The 23,375-nt window shown below is 36.1% G+C and overlaps 1 protein-coding gene across 1 annotated transcript in view; it reads right to left on the bottom strand.

The window, feature by feature from the left end:
* LOC135224700 (collagen alpha-5(IV) chain-like) overlaps nt 1-23,375 on the bottom strand; it is a 72,476-nt gene that overhangs the window by 38,383 nt on the left and 10,718 nt on the right. The window contains exons 3-13 of the mRNA XM_064263970.1: nt 22,686-22,910; nt 20,753-20,919; nt 18,789-18,916; nt 17,023-17,275; nt 10,327-10,603; nt 8,663-8,839; nt 6,531-6,692; nt 6,195-6,356; nt 4,019-4,191; nt 3,123-3,226; nt 1,945-2,057 (exon numbers count right to left, since the gene is read on the bottom strand). Coding sequence (XP_064120040.1) covers nt 1,945-2,057; nt 3,123-3,226; nt 4,019-4,191; nt 6,195-6,356; nt 6,531-6,692; nt 8,663-8,839; nt 10,327-10,603; nt 17,023-17,275; nt 18,789-18,916; nt 20,753-20,919; nt 22,686-22,910 — 1,941 coding nt within the window. The remainder of the gene's footprint in view (nt 1-1,944; nt 2,058-3,122; nt 3,227-4,018; nt 4,192-6,194; nt 6,357-6,530; nt 6,693-8,662; nt 8,840-10,326; nt 10,604-17,022; nt 17,276-18,788; nt 18,917-20,752; nt 20,920-22,685; nt 22,911-23,375) is intronic.

Here is a 23,375-nt window from a genome sequence, read left to right as displayed (position 1 = left end):
GGAACTTGACTAATTGTCAAATGCAATTTTTTCATAGACACATGACATTTGCAAATCCTTGAGAAACAATGCAAAAGTTTTTAGGTTTAATTCTTGATGTAACTTGAACGTTCTCAAGCTTTTATGTGTAAAGAACATTGAATAATAAAATAATTCTCTCTCTTTTTCTTACTGAGATGAGAGAATTTGCGTGGTATAGGTTTGTTTTGTATGATAAATAAGTTATTTACCTAAAAATAATAATAATAATAATAATAATAATAATAATAATAATAATAATAATAATAATAATAATAATAATAATAATAATAATAATAATAATAATGTAGCGCTGTGGCAGAGTGGGTTAGGTCGTCAATGGACTGGTTAAGCAACATTGGGGCTGGTCAGTTGTTGGATGGGTGACCGCTCTCCTCGGCGTTGATTCCTCGGGAAAGGATCTTTACCATAATTTCCTCAGTCTACTCAGCTGTAAATGAGTACCTATCCCTGATTGGGTAGGGTCCAGCTATGGGTTAAATAGCAAAACTCAGCAATGATGTTAAGAAATGAAGGAATAAACGACAACGACGTAAATGAAACCTCTGGCAACAGAGGAGCTTCATCCGGCAGCCAGGTATTCAACCCAATTGAAGGGGAAGACGATCAGGTACTTGGAGGTCGTCATCCAGCAACTGACCACCACAACGACAGTAACCAACAGCCTGAGATTGGAGCTACAGAAGCAAACCAAAGGAAGAAATGGACAAGAGAAGAGAATAAGGAAATATGGAGATGCTACATCATAATAATAATAATAATAATAATAATAATAATAATAATAATATACTACTGTAATTACAACATTTATGTATTCCCACAGTAAATTATGTGAAATTTTGAACAAACAATATCATCCCCAATCTTTTGTGAAAGCTTTTTTTCCGCTGGTTCGGCAAACCTGTCAAATTACTCATCTTTCAGAAAGATGTTGCAATACAAGGGATACTGAAAAATCCCCCCAAATCTTCCCTCTCTCTCACCAAAGGGTAGAATTGTGAGAAATGGATAGATCGATAGATAGAGAGATATTTAGTTCAGCCCTTCTCTCTCTCTCTCTCTCTCTCTCTCTTGTTCATAGTTAGCCCTCACACATACTATTTTTACAACTTATTACATATTTCTCTGTACTCTTTTACTCTGTGAGTGAAAAAGAAAATGGCATCCCATGAATTAGGAGTAACGTTAGTATAATAGAATACTGTATAGTACATGTAGTTACTCAATTTTCACGTCAACCATTCATTTCTTAATTAAAGGTGATGTATTAAACTTTTAAATGAAATTACAGTAACTGTAATTTCATTTAAAAGTTAGATTAATACTTTAGGAGCATGATTAGGATCAAATTTAGTTTTTAAACTCTAGAAATTAGCATTTATTAGCATTTCTAGTGACTATACCAAACTGACGCGAATCTTCACCTTGCATGAGGGGTTCTGGAACCTAACCTCACGTAAGTTCGAAGTATTAAGGCCCCCATACACTGAACGAGTGTCTGAACGACTGTCTGTATCGTTTGCAAAAAACTGTATGGGCTTGTCTGAATGCAAAAGTGGGCGGAGCTTTGTCTGAACGATCTCAGTGGGAATCTGTCACGACCAGGTTGCTGGCTTGCAAATTAAGTCTGTCATACACAGATCGTTCAATGTATGGGTTTGTCTGCCGATAAAACGCTATTGCGTGCGTCTCTTCTAGAGATGATGCCATGTTTTCTTGAGACCAAATATTTGTTCAGACTGAAATCGGTGCAGAGATCGTTCATACTGTCTGAATAGTGTGTGTGTGGGTCGATAACGACAATCGTTCAGTACACGTGGGCCATTTCTGTATTAGAAAACTTGTCTTTGCTAGAAAGATCAGAACTACACTCAAATGTACAACTGAAAAATTTCAATAACTTACCCTGGGGTCCTCGCTTGCCTTTGATGAACTCTGTCAAGTTTGCGCCACCAGGAAATATAAGAGGACCAGGTGGACCACGAATTCCAGGTTCTCCTTGCTCTCCTTTAGTTCCTCTAAAAGAGAGAGAGAGAGAAAAAAAAGTTTGTGATAAAAATGTCATTGTCATTATTTCTATACCAATAACACCTCTGAAGATCAGAAAGTTCACATGTCTAATACTCAGACTGCTTGAAAGAGAGAAGAAATTATTCAAATCATAAAAGATAATTATTTTTGTTAATGCAAAATGTCAAGTTACACTGCATAATGTGGTAAATAAATAAAAATTTTGTACTGATTGGGTGCTAGCATGCGAATATACTAGAGGAGAAAAAGAAAAACTGAACAAGGCCCAAAAGTTAGATTTTCCATAAGGAAACAAAACTGGTGTAGGAGGTATCACAGATGCCTGAAGGACAAAATGACTGGCATACCCAGATGACTTCTTATCATTTATATTCAGTTGAGGGCAATATTTATCCAATATAAAAGAAAATTACAAAGGCTAAAATTACTGTATTGTTATTATCACTATTAATTACACATTATTATTATTATAGGGCATAAGCCTGAAATATTATTCATCTTAAATTTACAGAAAACAGAAATCCATGAAGAGTCCATTTTTTAATCCCAATATTTTATATATATATATATATATATATATATATATATATATATATATATATATATATATATATATATATATTATATATATATATACATACACACACACACACTATACTATATACTATGTATACGTACATACAAATGAGCTGCTTATATTTTATCATGCATGAAAAAATCTTACCATTTACAGAACATAAAAGATTTCAATGATTCTACTGTAAAAAAACAAAAAAACAGGATATTTTGAATCTAAGTAAAACAAAAGATGTGATACATTTCAGGACTACAAATAAAACAGTAATACAACAAATACAATAAAAAGGTTATTATTAACATGCAGTACTGTAGTTGTACTATACTAAGAGTACAAGTTTGGAAAAGTCTTTAATTTGTTGTGTATAACTAATATTCTCTACCACAAATACAGTGATGTTTGTAAAGTAAAAATTGACAGATAAATCTGATGAAGCGGTCTCATAATGAAATTAAGATGATTGCTACTCTTTTACCTTGAGCCAGGGAGGCCGTGTATTGGGATACCATCCTCTCCTCGCAATCCATCCAATCCAGGCCTACCAGGATTCCCAGGAATTCCATCATTTCCTTGATCACCCTTTAATAATAATAATAATAATAATAATAATAATAATAATAATAATAATAATAATAATAATAATAATAATAATAATAATAATAATAATAATAATAATAACTACAGGACTTGTATGGTGAATCAATATGTATCTGTTAACTCTACAATCACATCTTTACTAATATTTGCTCTTGGTAAAAATTAAGTCCTGCATTTGTGGAGGGTAGTAGGATAGACCACTTAATAATATTTTCGTATATAATTAAGATGTGGCATGTGGCAAAAACTTTTATGTTGTCAAAAGACCACATCATATGGTGAGGAAAGAATGCATGAACCTTACTGTAAGAGGCTACAGTTCATGCATTACTAGGAAGACTGAAGACTAAATTGTACAATACATAATTATACTGTCCCAGCAGTGAGACTAGATCACAATAAAAGATTGGTAATTCTAAAGAATAGTTCCGCACGGACTGCAAGGAACGTAACCGCCGATACCACATCCACTCGGGATTGGGACGTCCAATGTATTTCACCGTGTTTAGTACTGGCACCTGGGGGTTAATTACATTCGTCCGAATAAATATTACTTAAAATTCTTTTTCAGGAGGTAAAGCTGCATAGAAAAACTGCAACTGCCATAGTCTAGGCCGCCGCGGAATAGTAATTTAGATCCACCAAAAGATTATACGGATGCATTGCTAAAAGGGGAGAATTTTCATTTCATCAATAAATGCAGTAACGTTTTCCATTGACTTATCATCTATGTCAAGGTCAGTAAAAATGATTGATGTCTCTCATAAACCATACCTTAATACCTTCTGGTCCAATTCTCCCCATTGCACCATCCGGCCCTCTTTCTCCTTTTAGACCAGCAAGACCTGGTATTCCTAGTTCACCATCACTTCCGTATCGACCTCTGCTACTTTCACTTGGTACAAGATCCCCAACATCACCTTTCCTGCCAGCCCTTCCATTAGCACCTAGGAGTTGTAAACATTAAATCATGAAATATTTCAAACTACAACATAATTTTTTTTCAACTCAGTTATCAATCCTAAGCATAAACAGGCAAGAAAAAATGGGTGCCTAACCTGACTTAAAATAATAATGGTCAGTTCAAGAGTTAGGCTTGGCTTTGGCCATGTAGACTACTATGTCAGAGCCACATTGTTGGGGGACTAGCAACTGTTGGTTCAGTACAACCTTTGAACTCATTAATAATATATATATATATATATGTATATATATATATATATATATAATATATATATATATATATATATATATATATATAGGCAGTCCCCGGCTTACGACGTTCTGAGGTTACAACGCTTTTCAATTATATTCATCAGAGATTATTTCTAGGTTTATGACGCATATTCCAGGGTTACGGCACTTACGACTCCGATCTGACAAAAGAAATATGACTCCAAAAACGCAAAATAATCAATATTTGAAGGTTTTTTGATGAAAAATGCAATAAAGATGCAGTTTACATAGTTTTTAATGCAGCCAAAGCATTAAAAGTAAGGTTTTCTTAGGATTTTTGACGATTTTCCGGCTTACAACGATTTTCGCCTTACAACGCATCTCAAGAACGGAACCCCCGTCGTAAGCCACTGGGGACTGCCTGTATACATATATATATATATATATATATATATATATATATATATATATATATAATATATATATATATATATATATATATATATATATATATATATATAATATATATATATATATATATATATATGAAATGTGTAGTGCAGATAGTCCCCAGTTAACAACAAGGGTTCCATTCCCGGCTGAGTGCTGATAACTAAAACTCGTCGATAACTGGAACATCATAGTAGTAATAAAATGCCTACCGATGCCGATAACACGCCTATTGATGCCACTAAACCGCCTACTGACAGCAATAAATCGCCTACTAACGCTGAAAATCTAGCGCTAAAAATTTGCTTAACGACGTCATTAGCCAAGTATCGTAAAACCGAAATGCCATTAACCATGGAATGCCTATTGAGTTTACTGTTTGGTTGAATACAAAGAAATTTTAATCCTTAAGGAAGGACAGCATGAGTGACAGTACACACCTTTTGGTGACCTCATTAGTGGCAAGACAATATGGCATTCCAGAACATAAACTCAGAAGAGAAAAGATTAGCAATACGAATAGTAGAATATCAAATATGAGCCACATAAGCACATCCACAATATGCACTAAACATAATAACAGCGATAGAAGAATTGAAAAAAACAAAATATTTGAAAAGGAACTAAAGAAGAATATTGACAAAAGACACAGAAAACACTTTGGAAGACAAACGAAAGGAATGAAGAGGATCAGTTCACAGAATGAATCGATAAGCACTGGTACTTTACGAAATAACTCAGTGCAAGAGATGCAGATATTATAATCATAAAGGAAATCACCATATGTTAGCAATATTTTGGACCTGAGTGGGGCTGCAACTTGAAAAAACAAGTCTGTAAAAACCCACCAATTTTTTTTTATATTTAACCATTTATTCACATTCTATGGCTTCCTAAACCATAAAAATGGCTAACTTTGCTTATAGTATGCCTAGAGTTTAGGTAACAATGCAATTTAACACTGGAAAGAAAAATCTATTACATAGTGTGAAAAATTAGAACTACAGACAGTAAGGAAAACTAATGGTATCTCAGTCACCACCCACTTGAGATTATGAGTATTTTGGGTACATAACTAAATTGATACCATTAGAATTCCAATATTTCACATTTGAACACTAAAATTTTCAATCATCGAACAAGATTATTTAAGACTCACTGCTTGCATTCACACATTTACTGTAAGCTAGTTCTGTTATATGTATTCTTTTAGCCTCCTTTAGTATGTTTTTTTGCTCCTCTTTACTATTTTCATTTTGTTATGTATTATCATTATTAAGTTGGGTAAAACTAAAATGGATTACAAAATTACATCAGCACCTACCAGAAGTTCCTCTAAATCCATCAATGCCTCGCAAACCAGGGAGACCTGGATTTCCTGGGACTCCTTTTGGACCTCGGGGACCAGGAAGACCTGGAGGACCTGAACGGCCTTGAATACCCTGAGGCCCGGGAATTCCAAGATCACCACTTTCACATGGATCTCCTGCAACATGATTCCAATTAACAATAAAGCATGCAGAATCCAATTTAGGTAACATGTTTTATGCAGCATCTCAACTTATGTTTCAATTAAACTGCAAAAACTAAAGTTAAAAAGTTTTGAGATAGGGTATATGGAAAATCATTTAAATCTTGCATACAGATATTTCAAACTTACTTGGAGAAGGAATGCAGGTATCTCCTTCTGTCCCTTTGCTTCCGGGGATACCATTGCGGCCATTGGGGCCCATTAATCCTGGCTCTCCTGGTGGCCCACGAAGACCTTTTGGTCCTTTTGGGCCCCGAGTAGGAACTCCCTCACCAGGTAAACCTTTCGGGCCTGAAAGAAAATGAATGATATCAAACAAAATATTTTCACTATGGTACAGAAATCATTCATACAGTATACATCAAGAATACATTGACCATTTTCATTCACAGGTTGATCTGTAACCATATATGACAGCTTTTCAATCATTAACAGAAATAGTTCAAGTGTTCCCACGTAAAATAAAAGAAAGCAGTGTCTGGCCAATGTGCTTCCTATATCTGTTCACTAATTAGCACCAACTGAGATTTCCCAGCATTGAATCATACATAAACTCCTCATCCACCCTTTACTGAATTAACACTTGAAAATCATCAGTAATATATGATGAAGCTTATACAGTAACACTTGCACTTGTGTTCGCCCTTTTCCCTCTGCAGATTTTTGTCTGATTATATTTCTTTCCATCAAGGTAGCTCTAGTTCAATTTTTTTGAGTAGTAAGTGATGAAAGTAATATTTATGTATACTATGAAGTTTAACTAGCTTATTGTAATATTAACAGGATAGCAGTAATATTTGCTGGTATAACTACTATAGTAGATTCACATCATTGGTGCATCTGATGTCTAGGCCAGTCCCTTACGACTCTCAACAGCCATTCAGGAGCGTCGTAAGGGACTGGCCTAGACATCAAATGCACGGCTGATGTGAATCTACTATAGTTTGTAGTTGAACAACAAAATCATGCTGAGAACTGGTATGATGGGTAAACTTGAAAGTGGTAAAGTTTTATATGTTGGGATATTAAATTTCAATGAATGAGATTAAAAGAACACTTGAACTGCCAGGGTAGGGTCATTTGTTACAGGATCAGCCAGGTGTAAGCTGAATAACTGGACTTTTTCTGTATCTACGCATTGTGATAATTTTCATAAAATTAATTTTTTTTTAAAATATTTCTTTGCTCACTGAATCTTTGTCACCAACTGCCAACAAATGACTAATCACTTAGGCATAAAAATATTATAAGTCTGTATAATCTAAATACAGTTCAGAAAAGTTCTCCTTCAAGCACTTTTATGAAGATTACGAAAAGAGATACTGAACAATTTTTCCATTCACTCACAGACCAAAATTCAATGATTCCCATTCATTGGCTTAATCATTAGTACCATACACGTAAAAAAAGTAATTTTCAACGACAATTGTCCAATAAATAAACAGTGATTTTTTTTAAAGAGAGGCAGTTGAATGAACAGATACTATGTGTGGTACACCAACTTCTGCACTACGATTTGTTAGGTTTCTGATTGTTGTCTGGCCATTGGCCAAATTAAAAGCAGACATGAACAAATCATAAGTACGATCCTGAATCTACAGCAGGCAAAGACTAGACTTGGTTTGAACCTCTGGCAATTAATCCACCAAAACTCCAATGAAATTAGTAATGCAAGCATTGACTTGTATACTGCTAATTCACTGAAACAATAAATATTTACCAAAGCACAGTATACCAACATTTTAATTTGTGAAAGGAATTAGATCATTTAAGTGGTGAGTTATGCACGTACCAGTTGAATTATCAATACTGTATCTACATACTTTTAATTAAAACTAAGAAGTTTATTAATAACACATATTTATCTACTGACTTATTGAACAAAGCCCTTTAGTTATTAACATAAAATTCTGCTACTATAGATACTGATGACTTATTGTATAAAACTGGCTAAAATTCATAGTACATTTGGAAACACATGACCAATTTCACTATATATGTAAATAATTGATAATGTTTATCTAAATGTAAGGCTTAAATGTTAAAAAGTGAGCCGAGTAATAAATCGCTAGCAGCACACAAAAACACAAAAACACACTACTAAGCAAAGCATCACAAAAAATAGTACATAACACACACCAGTGCATGGAAAGGTACATTAGCTTTTTATGCACTGGAAAAGGTGTAACTAAGCTATCATCTCAAACTATAGTTGGTAGCCTACAGAGTATTTCTACAATATCTGAAAAGAAATACGATACCTTTAGGACCAGAAAATCCTCTGGCTCCAGGAATACCATTGCTGCCCGGTCTTCCATTACGTCCATCTAATCCTTTGCTTCCAAACACAGAATCGCCAGGGATGCCTTTAATACCTGGGAATCCTGCTGGACCCCTTGTGCCACGCCTTCCTGGCTTCCCTATTAGTCCATCAAAACCTTGAAGAAAGAAAAAATCATTGAAACTAAAGGTGGTATGATAAAATAAATAAATAAACAGTAAAAAACTAGCAAATATGTACAGTCGATATTGCAATTCACCGACTCACCTATTTGCGGATTTCTCTAAAGAACATATACTATGTATACACATATATACACATTATTGGTGGAAATTCTTCCAATTTGTAGTCATTTTCATGACTAACCGCACTTTTTGTGATAAAATTTATTAAAGTGCTCAGCTGTAAGCATTTTTGGAGGGATTTTTTGTGTGTAAACTATCAACATAGGCAGTTCTAAGGATTTCAGCTATTCGCAAATACTAGGAGCCGACTGTAAAAGCTTTCATATACTGTATACACTGAAATTTTGTGTATATGTTTGCTGACCAGATACTTATATTGCAACAACAAAACAATGTACAGTATCACTGATATTAGATTTGTCTGTTTGCATGGTGTTTTTACTTGCATGGAACCGGTGGTTATTCAGCAACGGGACCAACGGTTTTACTTGACTTCCGAACCACTTCGAGAGTGAACTTCTATCACCAGAAATACACCACTGATATTAGAAAACCAGAATTCACTGAGAATAAAATGTGACATGTCACTATAAATGACTACTTAGATGAATGCTAATATGTATACTGAAAACGATTCTTGGTAGTAAAATGTTCTTTACATTAACTTTGCTTAGTTTTCATCTTGCATTTCTAAACACTATATAAAGCGAGTAAACAAAAGTTAATGTAGGTAAATTCTCATACAGTACTATGAAATATATATGAAAATATGATTCACTTGGTAGAAACCAAACTTGTAAAGATTATTATGCTCTCCACACTCAATACTTCAACAACACAAAAGTTACTTTTTATGATGTAGCTTCAAGCTTTAGCAAATATTGGTCGTACAGAGAGAGGACATAAGTTAAAATTTCACATTTTGAGTAAAACTATTACTTTAAATAACTTTACTCTCAGGAATGGACAGTTGAGCGCATACCAATTGTTAGGGAAAAGACTCCATTCACTAACAGGCATCTTTTAACACCTAATCACATTTAATTTGAGTTTTGAAAGAAACTGCATATTGCATAGTTGGACAATTGTCAAAAATGAAAGTTCAAATCAACTAAAACATTAAAGATCCTTCTTAGAAAATTAAATAGGAAACAAATTAAAAAGGAAAATGGAAGTTTGAGTGTCTACAGTGTTTTATAAACTCCACATCCAGTTGCATATCTGGTGAGTAATTCCTACACAGATAATGTAGCGTAAATGAAAATGGGGAAGGGCCTCATGCATGATACGAAACAGCCGAGCGTTTGGCAGTCTCTCTGACAAACCCAAAGTATGAGAAGTATGAGATTTATGCCATTTTAGATCTGTAAAGAAATGAATCACGGAATTAACTTCCACACATAAACTGCTTCAATCTCAAAGTTGGCTAGCCTTCCCCGAAATTCATGATTATTCTTACCAGCATCACCATCTTCACCAGGCTGCGAGCGCCCACGATCACCATTTTGGCCATCAGATCCAGCTGGCCCTGGAGAGCCTGGAGGACCACGTAGCCCTAAGCCTCCAGGTCGACCATTTAAACCATCAGGACCAGGAAAACCTGGCAATCCAGGAGGACCTTGTGGTCCAGGAGGTCCTATATACTGGACAGTGTCGGCAAGATCACTCATTCCTTCAGGACCTGGTTCTCCTACTAGACCAGGTTGACCATCAAAACCAGGTACGCCTTCATAACCCTTTAAAATGTAAAAGTTTTTTTTTTTTTAAATTAACCTGCTTCTGTTTAATTTGAAAGATTGTTTTTAATAAACTCCAAACCTGAAAAGCTATTACCACAGTTTTAAAGAAATGAAAAGAAAATTTAGTGAACTGTTAACACAGTGGAGTTTGCAAACACTGCATTGTTTAAGAAGGGCATTCCTTGTAAATTAATGATTTAATATCATTTAGTTTTTAAAATTCTTTTCTGTTTACAAAGGGCTATTTTCAAAAGAGACGAATAAGTGTTTAGGAGAGGCAACTGAGTCCATGATCTTTTTTGGATAATTTAATCTCATTAAGAAGTCAGTTTCTGAGCCCAGTAAATCACTTTACTTTAACCATATGAAGTAAGGCACTGTATCTGTATGAAAGAAGAGCATTATGTCTCACCAATCATTAGCTCAATAATAACCTCAAAAAGAAAAAATGGTACAACACTGTGAGTGTAAAGTGTAAACTTGACCGCCTCCTCAAAACCCATCATGACCATGAAAAATAAAAAAGAAGTAAAAATATAAACTCGACAGACATGAACATGACATATCACAAGATTTGCAAAACTTGCTTATTAGAATGAATCATATACAGTAACTAGAGACATGAGACTCAAGATCAGAACAACAGAAGTAAGTACACAATGAAGTCTGAGTATACACAAAGGGATGACAGAATGCTGGAGAGAGAGAGGATTAACATGGTTGGATCTTTTGAATACATAGGAACAAAATCCAGTACAAGTTTCACTTGAGCTGCAATTTATTGAAAGACTTAAAAACATATAATAAACAAAAGGCGTTTCAATCTAATCTTGTGTGATCTCTAGCTATCAAAACAAGCATCATGGTTTGGCAAATTATATCTAAAGGATTTTGTCAATATGGCAACAAAGCTTGATAAAAGATTCTAGGAGTCAAAGAGTTATTTACTTTTGTTTCATTGGTTTTCATCACAAAATGTGCCACAATATGGTATGTTATTTTATTCTTTTGTCTTTGGAGGGGTAAATACAGCAATTTTCATTGTTCCCCTTTTCAGAGAATCATGCTGTGCACGCAATACCGTATAATAATACAAAATGATCTTTATTAGATGCGTATTCAGCATTTAAGGTTTATAATGTAAAGAACATGTACATACAGACACATCACAAATTCACAATCATATTTGCACATGAAGTCTGGATATGGTTCATTATCATCCGCAGTAAGATATGGAAAGAATTTACTGCGGCTAAAAGGGGACTGCGTACTGTATTTAGTTTTGTATTGAATTTTTCAAAGAAACAGAACTCATTATGTTTACAGGCATTTTTTTGCAGTGAGTCTTGATGATGTCACATAACTGCAGTTTCCTCATGAGAAATGATGATGAATATAACTGCAGTTTCCTCATGAGAAATGATGATGAATATAACTGCAGTTTCCTCATGAGAAATGATGATGAATATAACTGCAGTTTCCTCATGAGTCATGATGATGAATATAACTGCAGTTTCCTCATGAGAAATGATGATGAATATAACCCAGTTTTCCCTCATGAGTCATGATGATGAATAATAACTGCATTTCCTCATGAGAAATGATGATGAATATAACTGCAGTTTCCTCATGAGTCATGATGATGAATATAACTGCAGTTTCCTCATGAGAAATGATGATGAATATAACTGCAGTTTCCTCATGAGTCATGATGATAATTAACTGCCAGTTTCCCTATGAGTCATGATGAATAAATAACTGCCAGTTTCTACATGAGAAATGATGATGAATATAACTGCAGTTTCCTCATGAGTCATGATGATGAATATAACTGCAGTTTCCTCATGAGTCATGATGATGAATATAACTGCAGTTTCCTCATGAGAAATGATGATGAATATAACTGCAGTTTCCTCATGAGGGGGAAAAAAAAAATGATGATGAATATAACTGCAGTTTCCTCATGAGTCATGATGATGAATATAACTGCAGTTTCCTCATGAGTCATGATGATGAATATAACTGCAGTTCCCTCATGAGTCATGATGATGAATATAACTGCAGTTTCCTCATGAGAAATGATGATGAATATAACTGCAGTTTCCTCATGAGTCATGATGATGAATATAACTGCAGTTTCCTCATGAGTCATGATGATGAATATAACTGCAGTTTCCTCATGAGTCATGATGATGAATATAACTGCAGTTTTTTCCCCCCCCCATAGGAGTCACTAGCATGATGATATAACCTGCAGTCCTCATGAGTCCATGATGATGAATATAACTGCAGTTCCTCATGAGAAATGATGAGTGTAATCATACTGCAGTTTCCTACATGAGTCATGATGATGAATATAACTCCGTTTTCCTCATGAGAAATGAATGATAAGAAATAACTGCAGTTTTCATCAGAGTCATGATGATGAATATAACTGCGTTTCCTCCATGAGAAATGATGAGAAATATAACTGCAGTTTTCCTCATGAGTCATGATGATGAAATATAAACTGCGAGTTCTCATAGTCATGATGATGAATATAACTGCAGTTTCCTCATGAGTCATGATGATGAATATAACTGCAGTTTCCTCATGAGTCATGATGATGAATATAACTGCAGTTTCCTCATGAGTCATGATGATGAATATAACAGCAGTCTTCAATGGCTATGATGAATATAACTAGCAGTTTTCTCCTCATCTTTGAGTCATGATGATGAATATAACAGCAGTTTCCTCATGAGTCAAATGATGATGAATATAACTGCAGTTTCCTCATGAGTCATGATGATGAATATAACTGCAGTTTCCTCATGAGTCATGATGATGAATATAACAGCAGTTTCTTCATGAGTCATGATGATGAATATAACTGCAGTTTCCTCATGAGTCATGATGAGCTGAATGAACATGCAGCAGTTTTTCTTCATGAGTCCATGATGATGAAATAACGCAGTCCCTGAGAATGATGATGAATATAACTGCAGTTTCCTCATGAGTCATGATGATGAATATAACTGCAGTTTCCTCATGAGTCATGATGATAAATAAACGCAAGTTTCCTCATGAAGTCAATGAAGATGAAATTAACAGCAGTTTCTTCATGAGTCATGATGATGAATATAACTGCAGTTTCCTCATGAGTCATGATGATGAATATAACAGCAGTTTCTTCATGAGTCATGATGATGAATATAACAGCAGTTTCCTCATGAGTCATGATGATGAATCAGCAGTAATGAGTCAATGATGATGAATATAACAGCAGTTTCTTCATGAGTCATGATGATGAATATAACTGCAGTTTCTTCATGAGTCATGATGAACTGATGTAACATACAGTTTCTCATGAGTCATGATGATGAATATAAACATAACTGCAGTTTCCTTCATGAGTTCCATGATGATGAATATCACTGCAGTTTCCTCATGAGAAATGATGGGAATAAATAACTGCAGTTTCCCTATGAGTCAGATGATGAAAATAAATAACTGCAGTTCCTCATGATTCAGAATGATGAATATAAACAGCAGTTTTCTTCATGAGTCATGATATGAAATATAACCTGCAGTTTCCTTCAGATAATGATGTTGAATTAACAGCAGTTTCCTTCTGAGTTTCATGATATGAATAAATAACTTGCCAGTGTTTATCTCATGTCATGATGAGGAATATAAACAGCATTTCCCTTTTCTCATGAGTCATGATGATGAATACAGCAGTTTCCTCATGAGTGATGATGATATAAACTGACGTTTCCTCATGAGTCCATGATGATGAATATACTGCAGTTTCCTCATGAGTCATGATTGATGGAATATAAACGCAGTTTCTTCAGAGGTCCGATGATATTGAAATATAACTTGCGTTTCTTCATGAGTCATGATGATGAAATACAGCAGTTTCCTCATGAGTCATGATGATGAATATAATGCATTTTCTTCCATGCGTCCATGAGGATGAATATTAAAAGCCGTTCTTCATAGTCATGTGAATGAACTATAACGCAAGTTTCCTTCATGAGTCTGATGATGAATATAACTGCAGTTTCCTCATGAGTCATATGATGAATATAACACAGTTTCCCTTCATGAGCATGAGAGAATATAACAGCAGTGTTCTTCGAGTGGAGGTGCGATGCATGAGTGAATATAAACTGCAGTATTCCTCGATGAGTCATATGATGAATATAAACTTACAGTTTCCTCATAGCCATGATGATGAATATAACAGCAGTTTCTCATGAGTGCATGATGTATGAATATAACTGCAGTTTCCTCATGAGGTCAGTGATGATGAATATAAGCAGCGGGAAGTGGGTCGGTGGTCTGAGTCATGATGATGAATATTAACAGCAGTTTCTTGCATGAGTCATTGGATGGGGATGAAGGTATAACTGCATTTGCGCGTCGAGTGAGGTCCATGGAGATGATATAACAGCAGTTTCCTCATGAGAAATGATTGATGAAATAATAACTGCAGTTTCTCATGAGGTCGATGATGATGAATATAACAGCAGTTTCTCATTGAGTCGATGATGAGTGAATATAACTGCAAGTTCCTCATTGTTTAGAGTCATTGATGATGAATCAAACTGCAGTTTCTCAGAGAAATGATGATAAAAATATTAACTGCAGTTTCCTCATGAAGTCATGATGGTGAGTAACTACAGTTTCTTCTCAGAAGCCATGATGATGAAATCAACCAGCAGTTTCCTCATGAAGGAAATGATGAAGAATAATAACTTGCAGTTGCCTCAATGAGAAATTGATGATGAATATAACTGCAAGTTTCCTTCATGAGTCATGATGATGTGAATATAACTGCAGTTTCTAATGAAGTTTATGATGATGAATATAACAGCAGTTTCATATATTGAGTCATGGAGAGAATATAACTGGCAAGTTTCCCATGAAGTCATGAGATGAATTATAAACCAGCGTTTCTTCATGAGTATGATGAGGAATATAAACTGCAGTTCTCACGAGTCATGGGATGAATGAATAATAACAGCAGTTTTTCCTTCATGAGGTCATGATGTGATGAATATTAAACAGCAGTTTCTTTCATGAGTCATGATTTGATGAATAATAACTTGGCAGTTTCATCATGAGTCATGGAGGATGAATATAACAGCAGTTTCTTCAGGAGTCATGATGAGAATATACACAGCAGTTTCGTCATGAGGTCATGATGAGAATATAACTGCCAGTTTCCTCATGAGTCATGTGATGAATACAACAGAGTTTCTGTCATGAGTCATGATGATGAATATAACTGCAGTTTCCTCATGAGTCATGATGATGAATATAACAGCAGTTTCTTCATGAGTCATGATGATGAATATAACAGCAGTTTCTTCATGAGTCATGATGATGAATATAACTGCAGTTTCCTCATGAGTCATGATGATGAATATAACTACAGTCTATATGAGCCATGATGAGAATATAACAGCAGTTTCTTTCATGAGTCATGATGATGAATTATAAAACTGCAGTTCCTCATGAGTCATGATGATGAATATACAGCAGTTTTCATGAAGTCATGATGAGAATATAACAGCAGTTTCTTCATGGAGAAATGGATGATGAATATAAACTGCAGTTTTCCTCATGAGTCATGATGTGAATATTAACAGCAGTTTTCTCATGAGTCAGGATGATGGAATATAACAGAAGGTTCTCAATGAGTCATGATGATGAATATAACAGCAGTTTCCTCATGAGTCATGATGATGAATATAACAGCAGTTTCCTCATGAGTCATGATGATGAAATAAACTGCAGTTTATTCATGAGTCATGATGATGAATAGTAACTGCCAGTTTATTCATGAGTCCATGATGAAGAATATAGACAGCAGTTTTCTTCATTGAGTCATGACGAGATATAACAGCAGTTTCTTCATGAGTCATGATGATGAATATAACAGCAGTTTCTTCATGAGTCATGATGATGAATATAACTGCAGTTTCTCATGAGTCATGATGATGAATATAACTGCAGTTTCTCATGAGTCATGATGATGAACATAACAGCAGTTTCCTCATGAGAAATGTGCTGAATATAATGCAGTTTCCTCATGAGTCATGATGATGAACATAACTGCAGTTTCCTCATGATTCATGATGATGAATACAACTGCAGTTTCCTCATGAGTCATGATGATGAATATAACAGCCGTTCTTCATGAGTAATGAGATGAATATAACTGCAGTTTCCTCATGAGTCATGATGATGAATGTAACCAGTTCCCTCATGAGAAATGATGATGAATATAACAAGTTCCCTCATGAGTCATGATGATGAACATAACAGCAGTTTCCTCATGAGTCATGATGATGAATATAACTGCAGTTTCCTCAGTCAGTGAGTCACATGAGAGGGCATGCAGCTCTTTTTATCGCCCTTACCTTAGGACCCTTGGGGCCAGGATATCCAGCAAATCCAGGTGCTCCCTTGAAGCCTTTTTCACCAGGGGGTCCTCGTTGCCCTTGACGTCCCGGCTTTCCCTTTTGACCGTCTCTACCTATTTCTCCTTTGATACCCTTTTCTCCAAGCTTGCCAATGTAACCTGGTCCTCCAGTGCTTCCGGATATGCCAGCAGGACCAGGAAAACCTGAATCCCCTTTACCTCCCATCAGGTCAAATTCAGATGGAGGTTTCCTGTTAATAAAAAAAAAAAAATGGCACGTTACACACACAAATAACCTGTGCGGGTTCATCTGCAGTTGCTTTATCATTTTTCAACGACTGATTGATTGAATATGGAATTTAGGTCAAAGGCCAAGCGCTGGGACCTATGAGGCCATTTAGCGCTGAAATGGAAACTGACAGTAAAAGGGTTGATAGGTGTGACAGGAGGAAAACCTCAAAGCAGTTGCACTATGAAGAAATTATTAGGAGAGGGTGGAAAGAAGCTGGAAGAAAGAGAATATGAAAGGAAGTACAGTAAAAGGAATGTAAGGGGTTGCAGCTAGGGGCCGAAGGCACACTGCAAAGAGCCTTAAATAATGCCTACAGTGCACTGCATGAGGTGCACTGATGGCACTAGTCCCCCTATGGGGATTTTTCAGCGACTTATCCTACACCATATTAAGTTCATGTGCATATATACTTTTCTACGAATTTTCCTCTGTGATGCATAAAGTTTTTGGTAATGAACATCATAACATAGTTGATATCCTTCCAGTAAGGTACAACTGGAAAATAACTCAGATATTTCCATCATTTATCAAGGGATAGGTACACTAGTGTTCTTTAGAATTCTCACACACATTCGTCACCCTGCCTCTTTTGCATTTATTTCATTTATATTACAGTCGATAAATACATACTATATCCAATTCTTTTAGAATATTTCTGCCCTGCACCAACAGTCATAAATAAATGATGTATAGTAAATGTTAGTAAATCATAACCTTTGCTCAAAACCGAGTGAGAATTTAGTATTTTCTTTTTCAGCTGTAAAACATCTTGTTCACTGTAGATCTTATGCCTCTCAAAATAAAAATGGATTCTTGATGCATTTTGTGCAGCATGAGGGTGTTTAAGTCTTTTTAATAATGCACTCGGCTCGGATGAAGATATTGTCTCATTAATCCGATTGGAAAAGATTTAAAACAAATGTCCATAATACAGTAGAAAAACTTAAATAATTGACATCTAAAGTCACTTACTTTGGCTGCAACAGCATGGAATTAAAATCAAACTTATTTCAAATCAATGTTTTCTTGAAGGCAGTCCCCGGATTACGATGGGTTCGGCTTACGATGTTCTGAGGTTACAACGCTTTTCAATTATATTTGTCAGATATTATATCCATGGTTACACCACTTATGGTGTCGATCTGGCATTAGAAATATGACTCCAAAAATGCAAAATATTCAATATTTGAAGGTTTTATATGAAAAATGCAATAAAAATGCAGTTTACATGGTTTTTAATACACTTAAAGCATGAAAAGTAAGGTTTTCTTAGGATTTTTGATGATTTTCCGGGTTACAACGATTTTCGGCTTACGACGCATCTCAAGAACGGAACCCCCGTCGTAAGCCGGGGACTGCCTTCCTAATTGGATCTGGATTATTTAATACCAACAACATTGGTGATGATAGTGCTATTTAAGATAGTTATAGAAGTAAAAACACAGCCACTGCCTTCCACATGGCCTACTCACTTGAACTTTATGCCAGAGGGTTCTCCCTTCTGCCCTTTCTCTCCTCTGACAGTAACAGGAGGGACTGGTGGAGGAGTGTCGCCTCTTTCTCCCGCGGGTCCTGGGAAACCTTTGTCACCTCGAAGTCCCTGGGGGAGAAATTAATTTTATCAGTTGGTGGATGATGTCAGAGATGGGATAAAATGACGTTGAAAATGACTTTAGATACCAACACGAACAACAATGAATGCTGAGTTAACATTGATAATGTCATAACGTACACTATAAAATGTAATACTAAATGAATTATTATAATAACTTTGAATTGCGATTTACATATCTCACATCCATGAGAAAAAATGAAATGGAGTGATGGGAAAAGTCTAGGACCAGTACATGCAAAAGTTGTACGATAACGAGTTGTGAATAGTGTGGAAATATTGATGTTTCTAGATGGAAAAACACTGATAGGGGATAATGAAGAGAAGCTGCTACAACTAGAAAAAAAAACTTTTAAAGTGTTTGCAAGAGGGGACATTTGAATGTAAATGTAAGAGAGAGTAATGCTAGTAGGGTTACTGGGCAACTGGAAGACAAAACAAAGACTTAATAGGATTGTGGAAAAATGGAGGCGTCCTACAGGTATCTGGGAGAAAATATTTTGAATGGTAATAGGATGAGAGGATATGCAAAAACAAAAGGATGGGATTAGCAAAGAAGGTTGATGGGTGTGTGCAAACTAAGGTTGGGATGTATGATGGGAATGTTGGTCCAACTCTCCTCTACTGAAGAGACGTGTGGATGTTGAGTTTGCATGAAAGAAATAGGATGGAAATTATAGAGATAAATTATTCATGTAGTAAAAGTACCATAAAAACTGAAAAGGTAAGAAATGTAAGGACATGGATAGTAAAGGGTTAGTGTAGGATTACAATTATTTTATATGGCTCAGGCATGTGGAAATAGCAGGTAGGTGAAAAGGATATCCAGTTCAGAAGCATTAGGAGGAAGGAGGTGAGGAAGTCCTATAAAAGGTTGACTGATGAAAGAAATACTGGAGAAGGTGTTCCATAATTCCAGCCAGTCAAGTTAAGTTTGGGTAGATGGAGGTGAATGGTCAATGATGCAAAGTGTGTGTATGGGTGGGGTTGATGGAATACTGAGGAGATTTCTGTGTATATTTATGAAAGGGTTTATATGTGGAAGCTTTAATTCATATTCTTTCTTTATTTTTTACCACCGTTGGTTCACCCACGATTCATTAACTAAAGTATGAAGCCATTCCCTGTTAGTGGAAACCTAATAAGGTTGAATATAAAAACCTGTATTAAAGTAGATGAGAAAAAGGGTTCTTGCCAGTGTCGTACCTTCGACCACCAGCTGGATGACTTTGTCTAACGCTTTTCATTTGTTCCATGCGGATTCATCCATGGCCCCCTGTGATTCATCCCAGTCAGGCCTATGTGTCAAACTGCTTTTGACTTAACACTGTTCCACTTTCTCCTCCTCATTCGAGAACAAAGCCTACAACTCCTTCTTAATCCTTTAACAGTCTCAACCTGTGATTTCGTTATCTCATTAGTCCTAATAATAATAATGATAAAAAGAAGAAGAAGAAGAAGAAGAAGAAGACGAAGAAGAAAAAGAAGAAGAAGAAGAAGGAAGAAAGAAGAAAGATCTTTAATCCCTAAGAGTCTAAACATGTGATTTCGTTATTCTTATTAGTCTAATAATAATAAATAATATGACGAAGAAGAGGAGAAGACGAAGAAGAAAAAGAAGATCCTTAATCCCTTAAGAGTCTAAACCTGTGATTTCGTTATCTTATTAGTCTAATAATAATAATAATATGACGAAGAAGAGGAAGAAGAAGAAGAAGAGGAAGAAGAAGAAGATCTTTAATCCCTTAACGTCTAAACCTGTGATTTCGTTATCTTATTAGTCTAATAATAATAATAAAAAGAAGAAGAAGAATAATGACCAACCTTAAGACCTGGTATTCCTTGATCACCTCTAGTACCCTGGGGTCCAGAGGTACCCCCGTATCCGGGTCCTCCGGGATAGCCCGGCTCTCCTTGGTCACCCTTGACGCCTCGGGAATTTGTGCCTCCTTCGCCCGTGTCTCCTACAGGTCCTCTGGTACCTTCGGGGCCTGCGGAACATTCATAAAGGAGCCATTTCAGAGGCAAATTCCTCCTACTACTATAATAGATTCACATCAATCGTGCATTTGATGTCTAGGCCAGTCCCTTACGACGCTCCTGATTGGCTGTTGATAAGCCAATCACAAGGCTGGAACCTCTCAGTCTCCATCGTGAGGGACTGGCCTAGACATCAAATGCACGGTTGATGTGGATCTACTATACCACCTACCACTACTACTACTACTACTACTACTACTACTACTACTACGGAGGTCCAATAAAGGAATACTTTACACGAATAATGCACTTGACAAATGTGAAAGTTAACCAATACACGTTCACAAAACTGCATCCCTATTAAGAAAAATAAAAACATCAAATCAGTGTTATACTAATTTTTATAAATACCATTTGCATCTTAATTTAGTCAATATGGAGAGTTAGATATTAGCAAGAAAACATATGGTCTCATAAAATATGAAAATTTACAAAATTCTAGATGATTACAATACTTGATTTTCCTGCCTGCAATAAGGAATATTCTCTTAAAAAACTGACATAGTTATAGGTCTACTGGCTGTCTTAATTATATAAATTTTTCTATTAAACCTCTTCTATAGGTATAGTTTTGACATTATTATCATTACTATTTTGCCCTTGTTAAAATGGTTATCATCACCTTATCATTCAAATCATGGGAAACTATCAAATAAAGTGAAGCTATACCCATAAGGATCTTCCCGACGTCTCCTTATTAAACTGTTGACAAGCGATATATGAGTATTAAAGGGGATACTTAGAACTTAGTGCAGTCTACATTTGGAATAGAATGCTGCATATCACTTAGTATTCGGATTTCTTGTAAAGCACTATTCTTTCTCTTTCACCAAGAGGAAAAGTATGTGATAAGTCAACACTTGAGACAAAGAATTCAAAGTTCAGTTTTATAGTGATTTCCATTACATATCAGGTATCAAACTTGGCGACAAGCATCAAGGCAAGGACAGATTTGTCTGCTAACCATAAGAAGCTACAGATGAAAGAGAGGGATCATTTTATCCCGGTGGATATGGAAAGCTTATACTTGAATGACAGAAGCAGCATACTGCACATGGCTCGAGATACTATGGCTATAGTAGATTCAAATCAACCGTGCAGCTGATGTCTAGGCCAGTCCGCTACAACGCTCCTGATTGGCTGCTGATAAGCTAATCACAGGGCTAGAAACTCTCAGTGTCTCTCGAGAGTTCACATAGGTGGGATGTATGTTCCACCTCTCCTGAGGGATACATCTTTCAAAGGTATTCCTCAGGAGAGGTGGAACATACATCCTGCTTATGTGAAATCTCTCGAGAGACTGAGAGTTTCCAGCCCTGCGATCGGCTTATCAGCAGCCAATCAGGAGCGTCCTAAGGGACTGGCCTAGACATCAGGTGCACGGTTGATGTGAAACTAAACCCCAAATACCAGCAATTTCATCTTATCACAAACGACCTATGCTTATTTGTATGGTTTTTTTACGTTGCATGGAACCAGCGGTTATTCAGCAACGGGACCAACGGCTTTACGTGACTTCCGAACCACGTCGAGAGTGACTTCTATCACCAGAAATGCACATCTCTCACTCCTCAATGGAATGACCAAGAATCGAACTCGCGGCCACAAAGGTGGCAGGCCAAGACCATCCCGATCACGCCACTGAGGCGGTCCATGAATGAGTTAGTCAATGTTGTTATTATCATTTATGAGATGAATTCCAAAGAATCTTGCATACCTGGAGGACCCCTGAGACCTGGAGGTCCAGGAAGACCAGGCAAACCCGAACGACCGTCTGTGCCGTTGCAACCAGGTGGCCCCGTCTCGCCCGCTGGACCTTCCAATCCTGGAAGACCCGGGATGCCACTCGTGCCCTGGAACCCTGGCATGCCCATTTCGCCTCGATAACCTTTCTCTCCCATCGCTCCGGGCTCCCCGAAGTCGCCAATTCTGCCGACGGGGCCTGCGGTGTTAGAGAAAAAGAAATCAGAATGATTCACATAGTACATACAGCAATTCTTACCTTTCTGAAGAGCTATGCTTTCCAGAGTGGATGACAACCTCTTGTTTGCACTCAAGGGAACTAGAAACGTTATTTTGTCATTCTAAATTGAACAATGGCAATAGCCAAGTAAGATTAACTTTCAGAAATTCATCAAATTGTACAATACATATATGTTTGATTTTAAATCACGAACAAAGTTACAGCCAGAAGGAAAAAAAAATGAAAAAATTGAGATGCCAAGTACTTTCGTCTTATTGCCAAGGCATGGTCATAAGCAGTTACTGTGACTACGTCTTGGTAATAAGACGAGAATACTTAGTATCTCAAGTATTTCACGTTTCCTTCGTGGCTGTAACTTCGTTCAATACATACATACATACATACATGTATACTATATAGTATTATATATGTATTCCCCTATAT

This window comes from Macrobrachium nipponense, chromosome 12, assembly GCF_015104395.2.
Source record: "Macrobrachium nipponense isolate FS-2020 chromosome 12, ASM1510439v2, whole genome shotgun sequence".
Lineage (NCBI taxonomy): Eukaryota > Metazoa > Arthropoda > Malacostraca > Decapoda > Palaemonidae > Macrobrachium > Macrobrachium nipponense.
Note: the sequence above shows the minus strand (reverse complement) of the source record. Positions and strands in the feature narration are given on the sequence as shown.